We start from the raw sequence: 17,324 nt of genomic DNA on the forward strand, positions 1-17,324 counted from the left end.
ACGACACTTGTGCCCTTCTCTGCCATGCCAGCATGGTAACTTGGGCCTTTTCTTCCTCTTTTCCAGGGCTTGAAGTCCTTGCTGCTGTTGCCGCCGCCGAGGAGCCTGGCCCGAGCCGCCGCCTGCCAGGGGAGCCAGGGGACTTGGCCCTGGATGCCAGGACCCTGGATCGAGTCCTCCAAGCCCGGCAGCAAGGTAAGTGCAGAGGTGAACCCAGGGAAGGGAGCGGGGGCACCCAGAAACTCTGCCTGTGGGAGTGGGTGATGGGCTCCACAGGCTGACCCTAACCATCCTGTTTCTTTTCCCCCCACAGAGAACCGGACGGAGAGGAGGCTCTCTGCTATGGAGGCGGCGATCCAGAAGCTGGGGGAGAGAGTGGAGGCCATAGAGAGGAACCAGCTGGAGATCCTCCGCCGGCTGCCCGCCCCACCGCCGTCTCCCCCTCCCTGAAGCAGCTTCCCTCCCCTGCCCCCTCTGCCATCCACCCTTCACCCTCCCCCTTCCCTTTGTAAATATTGTATATAGTCAATTTTTTTATTGTTTGTATTAATAAAAAACTTTATTTTTTTAAAAAAAATTGTGTGGTTCATTATGCGCAACTGCGGCAGTGTGGCTGTGTGTGTGAATGTGACAGCTTAGGCGCAACTGTGCAGTCTAAAGCTAGGCAGGAGTGCTGGGAGGTAGCAATGTCCAAACTCTGTCCTTCCAGGAGTTTGGACTTCATCTCCCAGAATCCCAGACCACAGGGCAAGGTGTCTGGGGATTCTGGGAGATGAAGTCCAAACGCCTGGAAGGACAGAGTTTGGACATTGCTGGTTTGGGGACCAGTGAGCCAGGCCTGGTGGGAGGAGAGAACAGGAAGGGTAGACTAGAGTAGATAGGGCTGGGAGGGAACACATGCCCTGGGAGGCGAAATGATGTCTTTATGGGACATCATGGGACCTAGTGCCTTGTCAGTGCTCCCTGCCCCTTGATCCCAGGCCCCCTCTAGTTGCCCTTTGCCTTTGGGGGCAAGTTGTGGGCGGTGGGACTGCCAGAGAGTCACTGAAGAGGCTGGAGGATGGCCCAGCAAGAGGCTGCTGAGACAACTCCACCTCCATGGCAACTCCCTGCTCCTCAGCTGGAAGGATTGCTCTTGCTGGGGGCTCCTGCTGCCCTACTTCTTCCTCCACGACCCTGGGGACAGCCCTGGCTCTTCCAGCTCTTGCTGGGGGCTCCTGCTGCTCAACCCCTTCCTCCACGACCCTGAGGACAGCCCTGCCTCTTCCACCCTGCTCCCTACGTACCCTTCTGCGTCTCTGGCCACCCTGCCCTCCCCTCATGATCTCCAGCATTTGCCCCATCAGAACAGTCTGCGCTTCCAAGGTGGTGTTGAGTCGCCTCTGCTCCTGGTCTGACCTGTCTATTGATCTCTCCTGGTTCTGAACGGCCCTCTCTTGAACTTCCATTGCCCTCACTTGCACTTCTAGGTTCCTCTCTTGAAATCCCAGTGCCCTCACATTAACTTCTAGGTTCCTCTCATGAACTCCCAGTGTCCTCTCTTGAAATCCTAGTGCCGTCTCTTGAAATCCCAGTGCCCTTTCCATGAGCTCCCTGCGGGACTGTCTGCCCCTCCTCACAGGCGGCCAAAAATGGGGCTTTTTTTTCCCCTTTGCCGGCTGGCGGATGCGCAGCTGCGCAGCTACAGCGCTAAGCAGCGGCGGCAGAAAGCCTATGTGCACATTTAAAGTGCCCAAGCCCCTTTAAAACTTCCCCCCGCGCTCTGCCCAAGAACAATAGTGGTCTCCTGCCAGCTGGTGATCAGCTGGTGTTGGCATCCTTGTCCACTTGCACTTTGCCAGTGTCACCAGCATCATGGATGCCTCCTCTCCTTTGGTCCCCGCACTCTTGCTGAATCCGCAATGCGCAGCCACAGCTGTCGCCGCTGCCACCGCTGTCCCCCTGCCGTCCCCCATCACCTCCCTTGTACATATGTAAATATTTACAGTTTTAGGGTTTTTTTATTGTTAGGTGAAAATGGCACAGGAATGTGTGTAGGGGCTCACTTTAAAGTCCAAACTTTCCAAGCAGCGCATGCGTACATGTTGCTCTAGGGTTAGGGTTAGGGTTAGGGTTACGAGTCTTAAAATGCGCTGCAGCTGTGCTGCAGCTTCCACACCTGCATGGCAGCTGACACTGCAATTAAAGCCTGACTGCAAACTGCGCATGTTCCAGGACCCCGACTCATTATGTGACGCAGCAGACACGGAGCTTTTAAATGGGCAACTTAAATTAGCGGCGTAGCAATTCTGGAGTACCGGTGCAGCAGCTCTCATGGCTTCTTCCACTTCTCGATATGTGTCAGCATTCAGGTAGGACTACTCCAGTTTCTGCAAAATGTTTGGCTGGGACCATATAGCTATGAGGTCAGCCGTCTCAGTATGAGACCAAGACGTCCCCCTGCCTTTTTTCGGGGTGCTGGTGGATGGCTGTGCCATCCTGCCTGGTGGCAAAGGGGAGCCGCCGCACAGCTGTGCCAGGAGCAGCCGAACTGTGCCCGTTCCCAGGTGAAAATGGCGCAGGAATGTGTGTAGGGGGTCACTTTAAATTCCAAACTTTCCCTTATCACTTTCTACAACCAAAACATCCGCCGGCAAAACTTACAACTTCCCGCGATTCTAGCAACGCATGCGCACAAGTGGCTCTAGGGTTAGGGTTATGAGTCTTAAAATGCGCCGCAGCTGTGCCGCAGCTTCCACAGCTGCATGGCAGCAGACGCTGCAATTAAAGCTTGACTGCAAACCACGCATGTCCCGGACCCCGACCCATTATGCGACGCAGCTGACACGGAGCTTTTAAACGGGCAACTTATATTTGCGGCGTAGCAATTCTGACGTACCGGTGCAGCAGCTTACATACGCAGCTGCGCACGTACGCCGCAAATCAAAAAGAAGCGGAAAAAAGCAGCACCTTTTTAATGCCGCTTCTTCCCGCTTGGGGCGTGCGGGGGGCGTGTTCATGGCGGCATTCAGGTAAGGCCCGTCTGAAGGCTCTACCTTCATGACGTCATGAATACACCCCTTTTTGCCCGTCTGTATCCCGCCGAAATTTCAGATAAAAGGTACACTTTATTATACCATTTCCTGGGACACTTGTCCATTTCTGAGATTCTTTTAATACATTCCTGACTTTCATCAAGGATTTTTCTCTGGAAAGTCATGAAACACACTCACCCCTGCCCTCCTCCAAGCCCAGAGTCTACAAAACCAACATCAGAATACCACTGATTTCAGTATTCCAATACTTCAAATACATGGCCAAGAACTGCCTAATGCAAAGATGCAAGAACTGTACAAAACAGAGCAACATTTATATTATAATGAAATTCCTGCAATATGAGCTGCCACAAACACATTAAGTAAAGGAAATGTACAGAATATGAGATCAAATACAAAGTCAGGTATCTTCCTCCAAATAAATGGAGCAGTTACAGATATGAACTGGAGACCGTGTGATCATAAGCAATAGATTGGAATGAAGCACATCTTAGAGGCATATTGCATATTTAATATATAGCACTTACTCGACCTTCTGGATTCTTGTCAGGGTGATATTTCTGGGCCAGTCTAAAATAAGCTTTCCTGATTTTGCTTTCATCATGCCTAACAGGTAGAGAAAAAAAATTACTCATCTAAGATGCAATATCTGACCAGTCAGAGAAAAAATATTTTAGCTTTTGCAGAGTATTAATTGATAAATTATTTTCAAGGGTACTTTGACAACATATTTTGAGTTGTAGATTTCAGCCCACTATCCCAGCCATTTTTCAACTGCTACAGACACACAGAAATCCCAGTCTGCTGTCTCCTGTTGAATGCAGGCAATGGCAGTAATGGTACACTTACAACTCCTTCAGGGAAATGTACCAATACTCAGGTTATGGTAGATCCCTAGCCATTCTGTAATTGGCCAGTGATATTCAATACAGTGAATTAGTCACATCAAGTCATGTTCTTGGAAACAAAATACCTCGTTCCTTCCCACTACACCAGAGCTAGGTGAATGTGTTGCCCTCGGGATATTGTTGGATTGTAACTTCCACCAGCCCTAAACAAAAGAACAGACGATGAGAGTTGATGGGAATAGCAATCCAACAACGTCTGAAAGGCCACAACTTTTTCACCACCACATTAAAAACATATTACTAACATTCTAGCTATGTGGTACAGAGCTAAATCAATAGGTGCACATGTTCTCAAACAAATATGCAATCTATGCTGAACTACTGAAATATTGCTACCACAAAAATTGTCTCTGATATATCATGAGAGCAATTCTTCTACCTTCCACCAGAGGTTAAGCATAATGCAATGTAAATAAGATTTCGTCAGATTAAAATGTCATGTTCATTTGTTACGAGAAACTTACTGTCCTTGTCCCTTTGGAAGATGGAGGACTTCATAAGCATCATCTATTGACATTGTAGGTGCCTTCTTCTCCACCTCCTTCTTCCAGGCTTCTAGGGTATCTTTCAAAAGTTTAACCTAAATAAAGGAAATGCCTAATGAATTCTTTTGAAACAGGGTTGGGAACTGTGAAGATCTCCCTATGTTGTTGGACAACCACCCTAGCTGCTAGAGTTGCAACTTGGGAGTTGCAGCTCAACAAAATCTGATGGGCCAAACATTTCTGAACCTTGTTCTAAAGTGCATTTTTGGCTCTTCCAGAACAAAAAAGAGCTGCTATTACTCAGACATCTAACACCTCCTATCAGAACACTTTAATTTCTTGTACTGAGGAGATTCAAAGAAATGATAGACAGTTGAAGCTTAATTTTAGTTAATAACCTGAAAATTGCCACCTGTGCAATCATGGCTTTAATAATTCTTTACATATTTCTTTTTATCTCTCATTCTGCTGTGTTAGCAACTGGGAACAGTACAAGAAGTATTACTTACTGGATCTTTAATTGGCCAGTCTGGAAAGCGTAGCTTATCACAAAGATGTCTGAGGTAATAAATATTACAAAACAGCTCATTCTCCAGTTGAGGGTAGTTGATGACTGGTATTGGACAGTACTGGTAAAGTGCCCTTGTATTACTTTGAAGACGAGGAGTGAAGTCAGCAAGATGAGCAGCTATCTTTTCTATCATAAGGCGCCTGTAAATTGCAAAAGGCCTCTTTAGGCAAGCAAATACTGATGTTCAGAATCAGTATCTGATTCTGTCACCAGATTATTAAAAACACTCATTTTTAGCAAGACAAAGACATCTGACTGGTTTAATCACAGCAAGGAAATTGCCAGAGGGAACACAGGTTAAATTTGCCCGCTCCCAGCCCCATCATTTATTTTACATGAAACATATACGTTAATCACCTCATTTCGTTGCTCCAAATAGCTTCTGGAGTGTCAAATTCACCCAAAAAGATTTCAGAGAACTTTTCTGGGTCATAATTTTCTAAGTAACACACCATAGCTTCCGGCAGGATATGTCCAAGAATACTTCTCTGAACTATATCTTGCCCTTTTGTCTATAAAGAAAGAAAAAAAGAAATCAATCAAGTCAAAAATATCTACAAATTAAAAGAGCATACTTATGTAAATATTTAGGCAGATCTTGGAAACAATGGCCCTTTGGTTACATACACCACCGCAGGATTATAGACTGAACCTCCCTTATCCAGAAATCCAAGATGCTTTAAAACCTAAAACATTTTGCAACCAAATGCCCACTTCTACCTTCAAGGAAAAGGGGTTAGTCACATGTCCAGCGCCTGCTGAATTTTCCTCAGGGAGCCCTTGCTACACCACTGTCAAAAATTTGATGGGGGAAAGAAAAGAGGAAGGGCAGAAGGCTCCAGTTCCTGTAGCTCCCCTCACATAAAGCCCTTGTAAACAGTAGACATCCCAGATGCTTTCTCAGCTGTCAGCATACTTTCTGCCATTTTAGGAAAGTAACTGGGAAGGGAGGGGAAAGTTTAAGTAGATCCAGTTGACTCCATCAACTGGTGCTTCACTTGGCTGGTGTATCTTTTGTAGCTGGGAAAGGGCACTTCACTTGGCTGTTGTAAATAGGAAGGGAGGGCAACGTCCAAGCATATCCAGCTGAGTGAGTTGAAGGGAACAGCCAAATCTATTTAGATGTTTCCTTCCCTTTCCAACTATGAGGACTACTTTCTTAGCAGGGCAGCTGACAGACCAGAAAGAGTCTAGGATGTCTGTTTTTTGCAGGGACTTTGTATGGAACCAGAAATATAAACACTTCTGGTCCCAAGCATTTTGATAAGAGAGGCTCAACCTGTATTTGAATCTCCATACCTGAAGACAACCCCAGACTCCAGGATCATCTTCTTCAGCCCAAAAACTATGAACTGCTTCTCCGAGAGCAGCATTTCACCTCTTAAATATGTTGCATGTCCCTCCTATGCTGTTTAACATAACACTCAGGGATTACTCAAAACCAAAAGTGGAGTTTTGGCCACAACAGTCTTTTACACACACACACCACATTTTTGATTGTTTAAGTAATGCCTGGAAGACTATAGGGAGAGAAAACTGGCCCCACAGAATGGCTGATGTTTCTCAATCCTGCATTAATGGATTGCTTTCTTTTTAGAAAAAGCTTGGCTATTAATTTTTCCAAGAAAATATTAAAACACAGAAGGCATGCTAGATTCAATGGGACTTACTTAACGGCATGTGTATATACAACAGCAGTCTTAGTCCCTTGGGATTTATTTAAAGCCTATTTCTCCTGCTACAGTCGGCCCTCGGTATCTGAGGACTTGGCATCCACGGATTTGAATATCTATGGATCGCAAGCCTGCGTTGTCCCCAATGGCAGTGCATGTACATGGCCACGTCACCATCAGGAACAGCCCCACTGTCCCTAATGGTGGCACAGCTGCATGCATAGGCCAGCACTGGAGACAATAGAGGCTGTCCCTAATGCATCCAGATTCAGTTATCCTCAGATTAAATTCAGTATAGCCAACGGGACTTTTGTACTGATTAAGTGCCATTAATTTTGATGAGTCTCCTCATGCAAGTACAACTAAATCATCATTTTTGTCAAACTAGTTTTGTTGAAACTTTTGAAAACAAATTACTTAACAGGTTGGTATAATTCTATCCAACAGGACTGAGCTAATATTTCATATATTAAGTGCTCAATAAATCACCAATTCTGGCTCATTTGCAGGAATATTACAAGCTTGGCTCTAGAAATTGAAATTTACCTCCTCAGATTTGAAAGCCTGTTTTGCATGTGTATACTTCAGAAACCTAGAAGATTAATTAAAATGTAATTAAGATATTTGTAGTTTAAAAGATGTAAGTATTTGCATACAGGTCAATGTATACTTTAAGCAATCTCTCAAGCAGGTCCCAAGACTTTTCTGGATCTCCTTATTATCATACTCATCCACATAACTACTGATACACAATGTAGCCTGCATTCTTTATTCCTTCTATAAAGAGAAAGTTTTAAAAAAATGCTATATTGCGACATATATAATTAACTAGTATGGCATTATGTCAATAAGTATGTAAAAAATCTTGAACAATCTTAATGTTTTCACCTTGCAACAGGGAGTACGTTGGAACCAGTGTACATCATAATGAAGAAGAATACTCCACTGAGATAAAGACGAGGTAATTGTGGGTTGTCTTGCATGATGTAGAAAAGCAATATGGCCACTTTCTCAACAAGAATGGGATCAAAAGTCAGCAAGAGCTGCAATGTGAACAATAATTTGTTTAAACTGTTTATTACAAGTTAAGTTCCTGTAGTTCTAAAAGATCAGATGGCAGACCAACTCACCTGAATAATATGGGGAAGGCAGGTACTGTCTGAAAGAAGCCTCTTTACTCTTGGTAAAGGTCTTATAATAGCATTATCCTGATCTCTGAAATGAAAAAAAATCCTACTTGGATCTGTGGACTAATTATTCTCTAATCACTTTCCAACACATTTTAAACAAATTAAAGGAAACTGTTTTCTAATAATAAAAATTCAAAATGTGCTTCAATGTACTATCTATAGTTTTAATTTAGTGTTAGTTTTTAGAATCAACTTGTCAACCTGACAGGAATTAGCAAGAACAACAACTTTCCTAATTGTTTAACTGTTAATTTAGGGTACTGTTGTAGTTAATCTCTCTGGCTTTGGATTCTGGTAACACAAACATACCTTTTGTTTTGACAAATTAGCTGTATTCTTATAAAATTATTTTATGGACATGTGTTGTTGTTGTTGTTGTTGTTGTTGTGTGCCTTCAAATTATTTCTGATTTATGGTAACCCTAAGGTGATTCCATTAAAGGGTTTTCTGGGGCTGAGAGTGTGTGAGTCGCCCAAGACAGTGGGCTTCCATGTCTGAGTGGGGAACTGAAACCTGACCTCCAGAGTCATAGTCCAACATTCAAACCACTACACCACACTGACTCTTATGGACGTGTAACTTAATATTACTTATTTTTAATTTATATCCTATTTTTTGCCTAGTATGGGACTCAAATGGCTGGGTCCAGTTCTGTCAACAACTGGATCAATTTTCAATCTAGATCGAAGTCATTATTTTTCATTATTTTTCTATGACTACAAGGAATACCCATTTATAGGAATCTAGATTCCTTAACTAGGGTCTAAATACCCATAAGGCACCAGATCCCACCTGATCTTAGAAGCTAAGCAGAGTCAGTCCTGGCTAGTACTTGGATTGGAGATCATCAGAAAATACCAGGTACTATAGGATCTATTTCAGAAGAAGTAACTGGCAAAACACCTCTGAATATTTCTTCCTGAAGATAACCCCATGATAAATTAATGGGGTCACCATGAATTGATAGGCAACTTGAAGATACACACATAGAGATTCCTTACCTACTGGGAAAATAGCTACACATCGTGACCAGCATGTTGAGAATAAGTGTAGCAAGATCTGTCTCATTCAGCACAGCCTGTCCAGTGGCAAGCAGACACCACTTTAGTTGAGGGATAACCTGCAGTGGGCGCCATCCATCCATGCCCTGGGCCCAGCAGCGTGTTTTTGAAGTGAGCGTCCCTTTGTTCCACAGCTCCTGCATCTAAATTAGAAATTGATTATCTCCGTTAACACATTAATATCATGAAGAAGATTTTTTTTTACAGTTTCATAGGTTGTGCTGATGAAGAGACACACACTTTAAAACATTTTCATTCCATGTAAATACCAACATAACCTCACATTTAAGATCAATTTATTCTAGGGAGTATCAAGCAGTTAACAGAGTTAGTCCAAACATGAGGGCCTCTGGTCAAATGAAAAGTAGCCCACAGATTTCACAACTACTGAGTTACAAGAAGGCTGTGGTGCAAACATGATAAAATGACTCAAGCAACTCAGCTGTTCTGTAGCACAGTAACTCATCAATATAAAAGCAAACAGATGAGACACAACTCATTATCAGTCATGCACTGAAGGGCTATGAGAATAAGGGGTAAGACACCTGCTAGCAGCATATCTGCAGATATGTTAATACCAAAGCAACAGAAACCCAGCAATATAAATTGAACAGCAGTGTTTGTCTTGAGATTAATCCAGTTAATGTATGAGCTCAAGATCCCATGAACGCAGATGATGAAATCACATGGACTTCTGCCTCACTGTGGGGTGTGGGATTAAACCTAACGACAGTGGACTGATCTCCCTTGTCATCCCAAGATATGGTTTGTGATATCAAGCTTTTATATAAATTGTCTTCAAATTAAAAACTACAAATCCTTGCAAGTTACCTCATTAAAACTGTAAGGACCACTCCTTTCCTTGTCTGCATTACCAAAATACCATTCTTTTTCACTCTCTCTCTTCATATCAGGTGACGCTTCAATTACATTGCTCTAAAAAGAAAGCAATAAACCTGGTCATTATTTTAAACAAGGAAATACAGATTTTTCTACTTAAAGTTTTAAACAAATTTCCTTCTTAGGAGCTGACAAAGATGTCATACTTGCAATGGAACTGTTGCCCTGCTTGTGTGAAGATGAGCCAGAGTGAGAAGATCTACAAGAATTCTTATGCCATTTGAATCCATAAGCTCCTTGACATTTTTCTGCAAGTGAAAAGAAAAGTACAAAAACTTTAGAATGGGTCTTTTTTAGTGCAAACTCTTCAGTAGTTTGTAAATTATAAGACAAAACTAAATTTGAGGATCTCCAAAGTAAACCACAGATTGATTTTTTTCTAATTAGGTTAAAACAGTAGTGCAACTTGGAATTAAGGGTGCTTTCCGCACCGCCATTTGGGACGTCCTCCGGACGTCCCATTTTAAAAAAGGGGCGTCTCTTTTAGACGCCCCATGGTCTAGTACGGACTCCGTCCGTACAAGATGGCGGCGCCCCTTCTACATGGGCGCCGCCATCTTTACGCATCGGACGCACAGCGTCCAGACGCGTCGCGCCGCTGCTGACGTAGCGAGCGCGCCCCTGGCGCCTCGCTACGTCGCAAACGCGACGCAAAAAGAAGCTCCGTTTTGGAGCTTCTTTTTTCGGTCCGCGCGGGAGTCGGGCCGTTTGAAGGCTCCGGCTCCCCCGCGGACCTTCTGGCGGCGGTGCCAGACCGCTGCAAAGCGGCGGTCTGTACCCCGCCAAGGTTTCTGATTATAAAAGTGTATTTATTTATTTAATTAATTTATAATCCTTCTTTCTTCCCCAGAACTAGGCCTCAATTTGGCCACATATTAGCAAAGTTTCAAGATGAACAGGCTGCTAGTTTGACTGGTCATCACAGAACTCTTGAGAGACCACTAAGGATAACATTTTGGTTTGATGATTTTGATAAAACACTCTCCAGAAAATAAAAGTTAAAACAAGCATCCTGAACAACACATGAAGAAATGTATATGTTTAGTATCCATTAAAGAGTATCAGCAAGGGACAGGTGTAGGTAAACATGGCCTGTAGGCCATAGGCTACACTGCCATCAAATTTTGGCAGTGTAGCAACAACAACAACAAAATCCACAATGCTCTTTAGAAACAAAGTGCACTGGGAGCACCAACTTTATTTCAAAGCACAGCTGTGCTTCTTTCAGCAGGCTGATTCTGCTTTAGAGCAAGACACATGTTCCCTGTCTACTTTGTCCATTTAAAAACCTATGCTTTTATTGAATAGAAAAGAAATGATGCTAAATATTGTGCTAAATCTCAGTGGTACAGTGATTAATTTGGCAACAGCGAAACAGAAGCCACCTGTCCTGTTTGAGCTCCAAACCCATTTCCTTTCTATTCAACTAAGGTTAATATCAATACACGTCCTTTGTTGTTGTTGTTGTTGTTGTTTAGGATTCAAAGAGTGACCAAATTCAGATTTTAATTTCCCTGATATTCTTCTCAACTGGAACATTATACACATTGTAGGATTTTATCTCCAGACTTTTGAATGTAATCTGAATGAATTAAAGATAAATAAAGTGCTTGCTGTATTAATATTGCTATTAATTCAAGATGTAATATTATCTTCTATTTTATACCTCTAGGTGTAAGGACAGATGCTAATCAAGAGCAATTTGGAGTAAAGATATCTTTGTGACTATCTCAAACTGCAATAACAGCTGTACATATGGTGCGTTCCTAAAACTTCAAAATTTGACAACTCTGTAAAGTTGCTTACCTTGTTAAGGATTAGTTTATTAAGAAATAGTATCAGCCGGTCCCGCTCAAGTCTATCAGTACACTACAGAAAAAATACATAGATATTTTAAATAATAAATAAAATCCTGAGATATGCACTACATATGCAGCCTTTTATTTTGTTTAGAGTAATAACATGCCAACAGCAATATTGAGACAATATCCTTGAATTCCCCAACATCGTGTTCACTATTTGTGTGAAAATATAGTAAATTGAACATTGATATATTGTAATCATAACCTAAGAACAGCCCAATTCTTATAATTCTGGCTCTGGTAAAACAATGCAGAAGTCAAATCAAATTACTGAAACCATTATAAAAGCTACTCCCACAATGAGTATTATTTTGCCTCTTTCCTTCTTGCAAGTCTCACATGATCAGAAGTATAATTTTTTCTTAAAAAATTACTCAGCATGGATATATAAATTGATCAATGTGCTAGTGATGCTTGGAACAGGTCTAGAGAACAGAGCAGTGTTGACCAGGAAAAATTAGCAGTCATTTTTATACTAAAAGGTTCAGCTTATTGCCATATTCTATACATGTTAACTGTTAAGGTATACACATTGACTGGTATATACATCTGCACAAGTTGCAATGCTCAGGCATGATGCTTCACAGCTGTGGGAACAAAGGCTACAGCTGTGTGATCCAGTAATACCCACAGTAAAGAAAGTCCAGATACAAGTAGTCAAATTAAGGACCCTAAGGCATGGGGTAAAAAAGCCAGCTTACCTTTCCCAAACTGAATTCTAATTTGGGCTGCATCCAGGTCCTATCATATGTAAATCACCGCCAAATCCGCCGCCTGGATACAGCCTAGATGTAGCCTGGGTTGAAGCATGCCCAGCCTGCCCCTTTTTGAAACAGAAGCTTCCGAATCTAAAAAATGGCCACTGAAGCATCTCTAGATTGTATCCGGGCAGTAGTTTCGGCAGTGATTTATATATGACAGGACCCAGCTGTCTCTCAAATTTGAATTCAATTCGGGAAAGGTAAGTTGGCTTTTTTACCCCATGCGATAGGGTCCTAAGTTCAAGATAAAATATAATTAAATGCTTTCTTAGGATAAAATATGAAAAGAACAAATATTCTGTCACTGGAAGTTAACAGAAAAGTTCTGGGCAAGCTTCAGTAAGTAATGCTTGCCTACCTTACTCTTCCCAAATGGTGTCCATAAATAAAAAAAACTACTCACCCTTTCCAACATCCCTATGATATATCTAGTGTCACCAAATGGGCCTATCTCTTCATAGCATCTTCCATAAACAATGGCCAGAGCTTGCAAGCACAGGCATTTCATATTTATTTTAGGGGTGAGCAGGAAACGATGGTATAATTCATTGAAAAATTCATATCTGTAGGAAGAATGAGTACAACAAAAGGTTTAGGAGGGTAGAACATCAGATTTAAAGCCCAAGAGGACATCTGGATAATAGCAACTCACGATTTTTTTATTGCTCCACTTTCTTCACTTTCATCTTCTTCCAAGAGCAACCTCAAGTAATAATCGCCTATTTTTATTTCCTCCGACAGACACTCATATTTCACCTTAAAAGGAAAGTAAAACAAATGTATAACTAGCATTTACCAAGAAGGTATCTCCTTAGGAGGTCTGAAGAGAAGTATCCAAGAATGTGGCAACATTTTCCTCCTCATCTAGGAAAAGCAAAGTCAACTGAAGAAGGTCATGTTCTTTGGCTCCACCCCAGTTCCAAATACAGCTGTGTCCAGCTCACATCTTAATGAGCAATAAATTTTTAGGTCCAATGAATAGATCATAGGTGGGGAATGAGGCACGATAGCCCCCTGGAGTGCCAAAGCATGCTGTGTTAATACTTTGGGCCTGTTTGTGAATACTTTAGGTCTGTTTTGTCTACCATGAAAATGGACCTCTAGGTCCCCCAAGTCCCTTAGGAGAAGATTCAGTGAATGCGTCTCCAGAAGGTACCTTCACATTAAGCACCAATGACATCTTTTCTGGGAACTCCCTGGGAGGCATCCAAGAGAACAGGAGACTCCAGAAAAAAAAAAAACGGTCAAACTATCAACTACAGATGTACAGATGAGATGTAGAGAGCCATATGGTAATGGCTGGTGAATGGATGGGCCCATGTTGCTATCCTGTCGATTTCCACTACAAGGAAGTTAATTTGAGAAAGATGCAGATACAGATGCTGTTCTTGTGGAATGGACTGTTAAACCTCTCGATCAAACAGTGTGTGGGGAGTCACAACCTAGGTTATGAAGGCTTTTATTCCTCTGCCAATGATTGGTCTAGATATTTTTTCTCAAAGTGAGGTGAAAGGAAATAAAAGAGCGAGTTTGCATCTTGGTGTGTTTTGTGCACCTGATTATACTTTTAGGACCATGCACATGCCCAAGAATGTCAATGTTTTTGTGGTAGGATGAGAAAGTTTGGGCAAATGTAGGGGAGACTCATAATCTCTGTCCTATTTAACAATGTGTTAAAGTTTGGTCTAAAAGAGGGATCAGGGAGGATAGCTGAGTGAGCTGAATTAGAAGAGGTGGTTTCAGCTGAAGAAAACTTTTGCTTCCGATACTCCAGGCAGAATAAAGTAAAGCAATCTAGGAAGCTGCTTTGAGTGTCATGATATGAAGTCTGTCCTTTAAGTTACACAGGACGCCTGTTGTGGGCTTTAAGGATCACATGGAGATTTCAAGCAGAGTATCTGTTTATGACCAAAGGGGAGATAATGAAGCAGCTTTCAGAAAATGCTTTGTATGAAGGACAATGGACAGGTGTTATTAATCTGAGTTTGTCAATACTGCTGATAAGGAGGCAGTTTACTTCCAGAATACAGCTGATCTGAGCCCTATGTCCAATCCTGGCTGATGAAATGAAAGCAAATCTTTCACCCCTCTGTTATTTTTGGGTCCAGCACAGAAAAGCCTTCTAAATTGCAGCACAGATAATTTTTCAGATTGCTTCCTGGATACCAGATGGATGTCTAAAATCTTCAGCAGGCATCCCTGCTTTAGGAAGGCTTTGTATTGGGCTTGTAATTATAATTGTAATTGTCTCTGGGCTGTTGGAGCATCTAACACATCTTCATTAATCCCTAACAAAACTAATGCCTTTGACAAAAGAGCAAATAATCCTCAGAAGATAATTCTTCCATTGACCATTGTCTCCTGCCCCCGTTTTAGCTCTACAGCAGATTCTACAGATTCATCTCATTTACAACAGACAGGTCAAGCCAAAATTTTCTTCAAGAGGTTTGTGGCAATGAGAATACCCTCAAAGATTCATCTGAGTAAGCAAGAACATCAGAAATAACAGATAAGTAGAACCAGGGTGGCATAGCAGTTTGAGCACTTTGGAGATCAGGGTTCAAATCCCTGTTCAGCCATGGAAATCCACTGGGTAACCTTGGGCAAATAACACTCTCAGCCCCAGAGAAGAGCAATGGCAACCCCCTCCAAAGAAACTTGCCAAGGAAACCTTGCCTTAGACTCGCCATAAATCAGAAATAACTTGAAAGCACACAACAACAACAAAAGTATTTATGACCATCTCTGGATATCCCCTGGTAGTTTCTGCTAAAGAATGAAGGGTATCCTTTTTACTATGATAAACACCTGTATGTTGCTTTTTAGCATGTTTGGGGTAGAATCTTTTAAAGACTGAGTAATTTTGTTTACCACCAGATCATTGATGTTCTGCAAAATTGTACCTTCACGAAAAGGCACAAAGCCTATTGGAACCAAGTAGGGGAACACTGGAGGCTGAATACATAACCACTCTATCAAGATAGCTGAAGCCAAACTGAGTCTCTATGTCTCTGAGTGCAGCCATGTCAGAATTTCAGCTGCTGGTCCAAGGGGCAATCAAAAGTGAAAGGAAATGGGATGGGAAAGAAATGAAGAGGAGAAGGCAACAGTAGAAGGAGTGTTTTTCCCCCCTTTTTCTGGGGAATAACTGGGTGGGAAATAAACTTAGGTGAAAAGGGATATGAGAAAGGATACTTGGAGAAAAATAATGCTATGAATAGAACAGGAGGTAACTGAGAGGAGCAGGAGCTCAGAAGCAGATTTTCTCCTGGGAGAGGTAAGGAAAATACTGGGCGAGGAGCTGGAGATGGAATTTTTTTCTTCTTTTAACAACTTGTGGTCCTGCCTGTTTGGGGCAAGGAGAGGTACGCAACTCACTCTCTTAGATGCCTTCCAATGACCTCCCAGAGAAGTTTCTGATATCATTGCTAAGAAAAAACAACATACACCATATGATGATAAAGTTTCTGCATAAAGAAATGTATTTTAAAAGGTTGTGGATCACAACTACTTCTTACAAGTAGTATTTCTTCCTGTGTAAAGGAAGGGGGGGGGGGACTCTACTATAATAGAGCTCACTATGACACATACACACACATCACCTGTAAACAAAAACTTTATTTTATCTAGAACTATTATATAATTCAATCCAAACATGAATGTGTCCAGAGGAGGGCGACCAAAATGGTGAAAAGTCTGGAAACCATGTCCTACAAGGAGCTGGGTATATTTAGTCTGGAGAAGAGAAGGTTAAGCAGTGATATGATAGCCCTGTTTAAATATTTGAAGGGGTATCATATTGAGGATGGAACAAGCTTGTTTTCAGCTGCTCCAAATCAAGTGATGGTCATCATAACTAAGAATGTGTATAGGAACTACACAGTTAAATAATACATGTTAGGTAAAGGACAATGAGTTACAACTACAATCCATTCAAACAGAAGCTTACTTTTTATATTAGCCACTGTAAGTAACCATATATGAATCCAGGTGTTAACAAACATGTTTAATCTGAATGGTACTCTGTGTACAGGAAACATTGGATAAAGACACACCTCAAATTCATGGTGATTCCAGGAAATGACATTAGCGCTGCCAAGTTCTCTGTCAATCTGAAATGCCCGCATTTCAGACTCCAAGGTATCTCTCAATTCTTCCCGTGTTTTGAAATTCCAAATGAGATTGGATCTAGCATGATCTTGCAGAAATCTGTACAAAGGATATGAGAAGAAGTTTTTATACAGTGTTTCACCACTAAAAATGCACTGTTTTATTTAACAAACTCAAATACTGTTGTATTAAAATCAATTTTAACTGACAGGCAGTTCCAATTAACAATTTTAATAAAATGGCTAATGTCCCACAAACACTTCACCCCAAGTATTCACCTATAATAGAAAAGATCCCAGTTAGCTTGTATTTTTATCCTTTGTCTTCGTTTCCTCAGTATTACTGGCTTTTGATTAATATTCTGCAAAGAAAGTGTCAGAGTTCAGAACAGTGTCATAAAACATGAAATGAGATTATACTAACAATTATAAACTAGTGCTAATAATAACAATGCTAACAATACATGAAAATGATAGAACAAAAACCCAAATTTGTATATATATTCCTTCTTTCAAGGATAAATATCTCCGAATTGAGATGCATTCTTCTCCCCCAATGAAAGCAGTCAGAGGGGTGTATACTGTAAAGTTAGAATGGACCAAGTAGTAACTTGAATACATTATATAGCAGTTAAGCAAATAAAATGTATTTATCCAGGCTGAAACTCTTTTACTTAGAAATGGCACCATTACACTACCAGTGAGTCCAATCTGTTCATCAATCATACTGTGTTACAGATAAACACATATAACTACATCTTTACAGAAA

At 41.6% G+C, this 17,324-nt stretch overlaps 1 protein-coding gene and 1 long non-coding RNA gene across 4 annotated transcripts in view; one reads left to right on the forward strand and one right to left on the reverse strand.

Moving 5' to 3' along the window:
- The window catches only part of LOC149309664 (dnaJ homolog subfamily C member 13), a 79,413-nt gene that overhangs the window by 23,944 nt on the left and 38,145 nt on the right, over positions 1–17,324 (reverse strand). For all 3 annotated transcript variants that reach the window (XR_016281920.1, XM_089532809.1, XM_089532810.1), the window contains exons 22-36: positions 16,835–16,917; positions 16,502–16,655; positions 13,099–13,202; positions 12,850–13,009; positions 11,630–11,692; positions 9,970–10,071; positions 9,755–9,859; positions 8,864–9,066; positions 7,803–7,887; positions 7,561–7,715; positions 7,219–7,264; positions 5,357–5,511; positions 4,938–5,139; positions 4,408–4,523; positions 3,563–3,641 (exon numbers count right to left, since the gene is read on the reverse strand). Coding sequence is in view for 2 of the 3 variants with exons in the window: in XM_089532809.1 (XP_089388935.1) it covers positions 3,563–3,641; positions 4,408–4,523; positions 4,938–5,139; positions 5,357–5,511; positions 7,219–7,264; positions 7,561–7,715; positions 7,803–7,887; positions 8,864–9,066; positions 9,755–9,859; positions 9,970–10,071; positions 11,630–11,692; positions 12,850–13,009; positions 13,099–13,202; positions 16,502–16,655; positions 16,835–16,917 (1,812 nt within the window). In the remaining variant the exon portion in view is untranslated. The remainder of the gene's footprint in view (positions 1–3,562; positions 3,642–4,407; positions 4,524–4,937; positions 5,140–5,356; positions 5,512–7,218; positions 7,265–7,560; positions 7,716–7,802; positions 7,888–8,863; positions 9,067–9,754; positions 9,860–9,969; positions 10,072–11,629; positions 11,693–12,849; positions 13,010–13,098; positions 13,203–16,501; positions 16,656–16,834; positions 16,918–17,324) is intronic.
- Positions 28–501, forward strand: LOC149309665 (uncharacterized). Its single transcript, XR_016281854.1, has 2 exons — positions 28–195; positions 314–501. It is a non-coding gene; the product is annotated as an uncharacterized LOC149309665 (long non-coding RNA).

The sequence above is a fragment of the Sceloporus occidentalis genome, unplaced genomic scaffold (genome assembly GCF_023333645.1).
Source record: "Sceloporus occidentalis isolate IW3139 unplaced genomic scaffold, rSceOcc1.0.p SCAF_7, whole genome shotgun sequence".
NCBI lineage: Eukaryota > Metazoa > Chordata > Lepidosauria > Squamata > Phrynosomatidae > Sceloporus > Sceloporus occidentalis.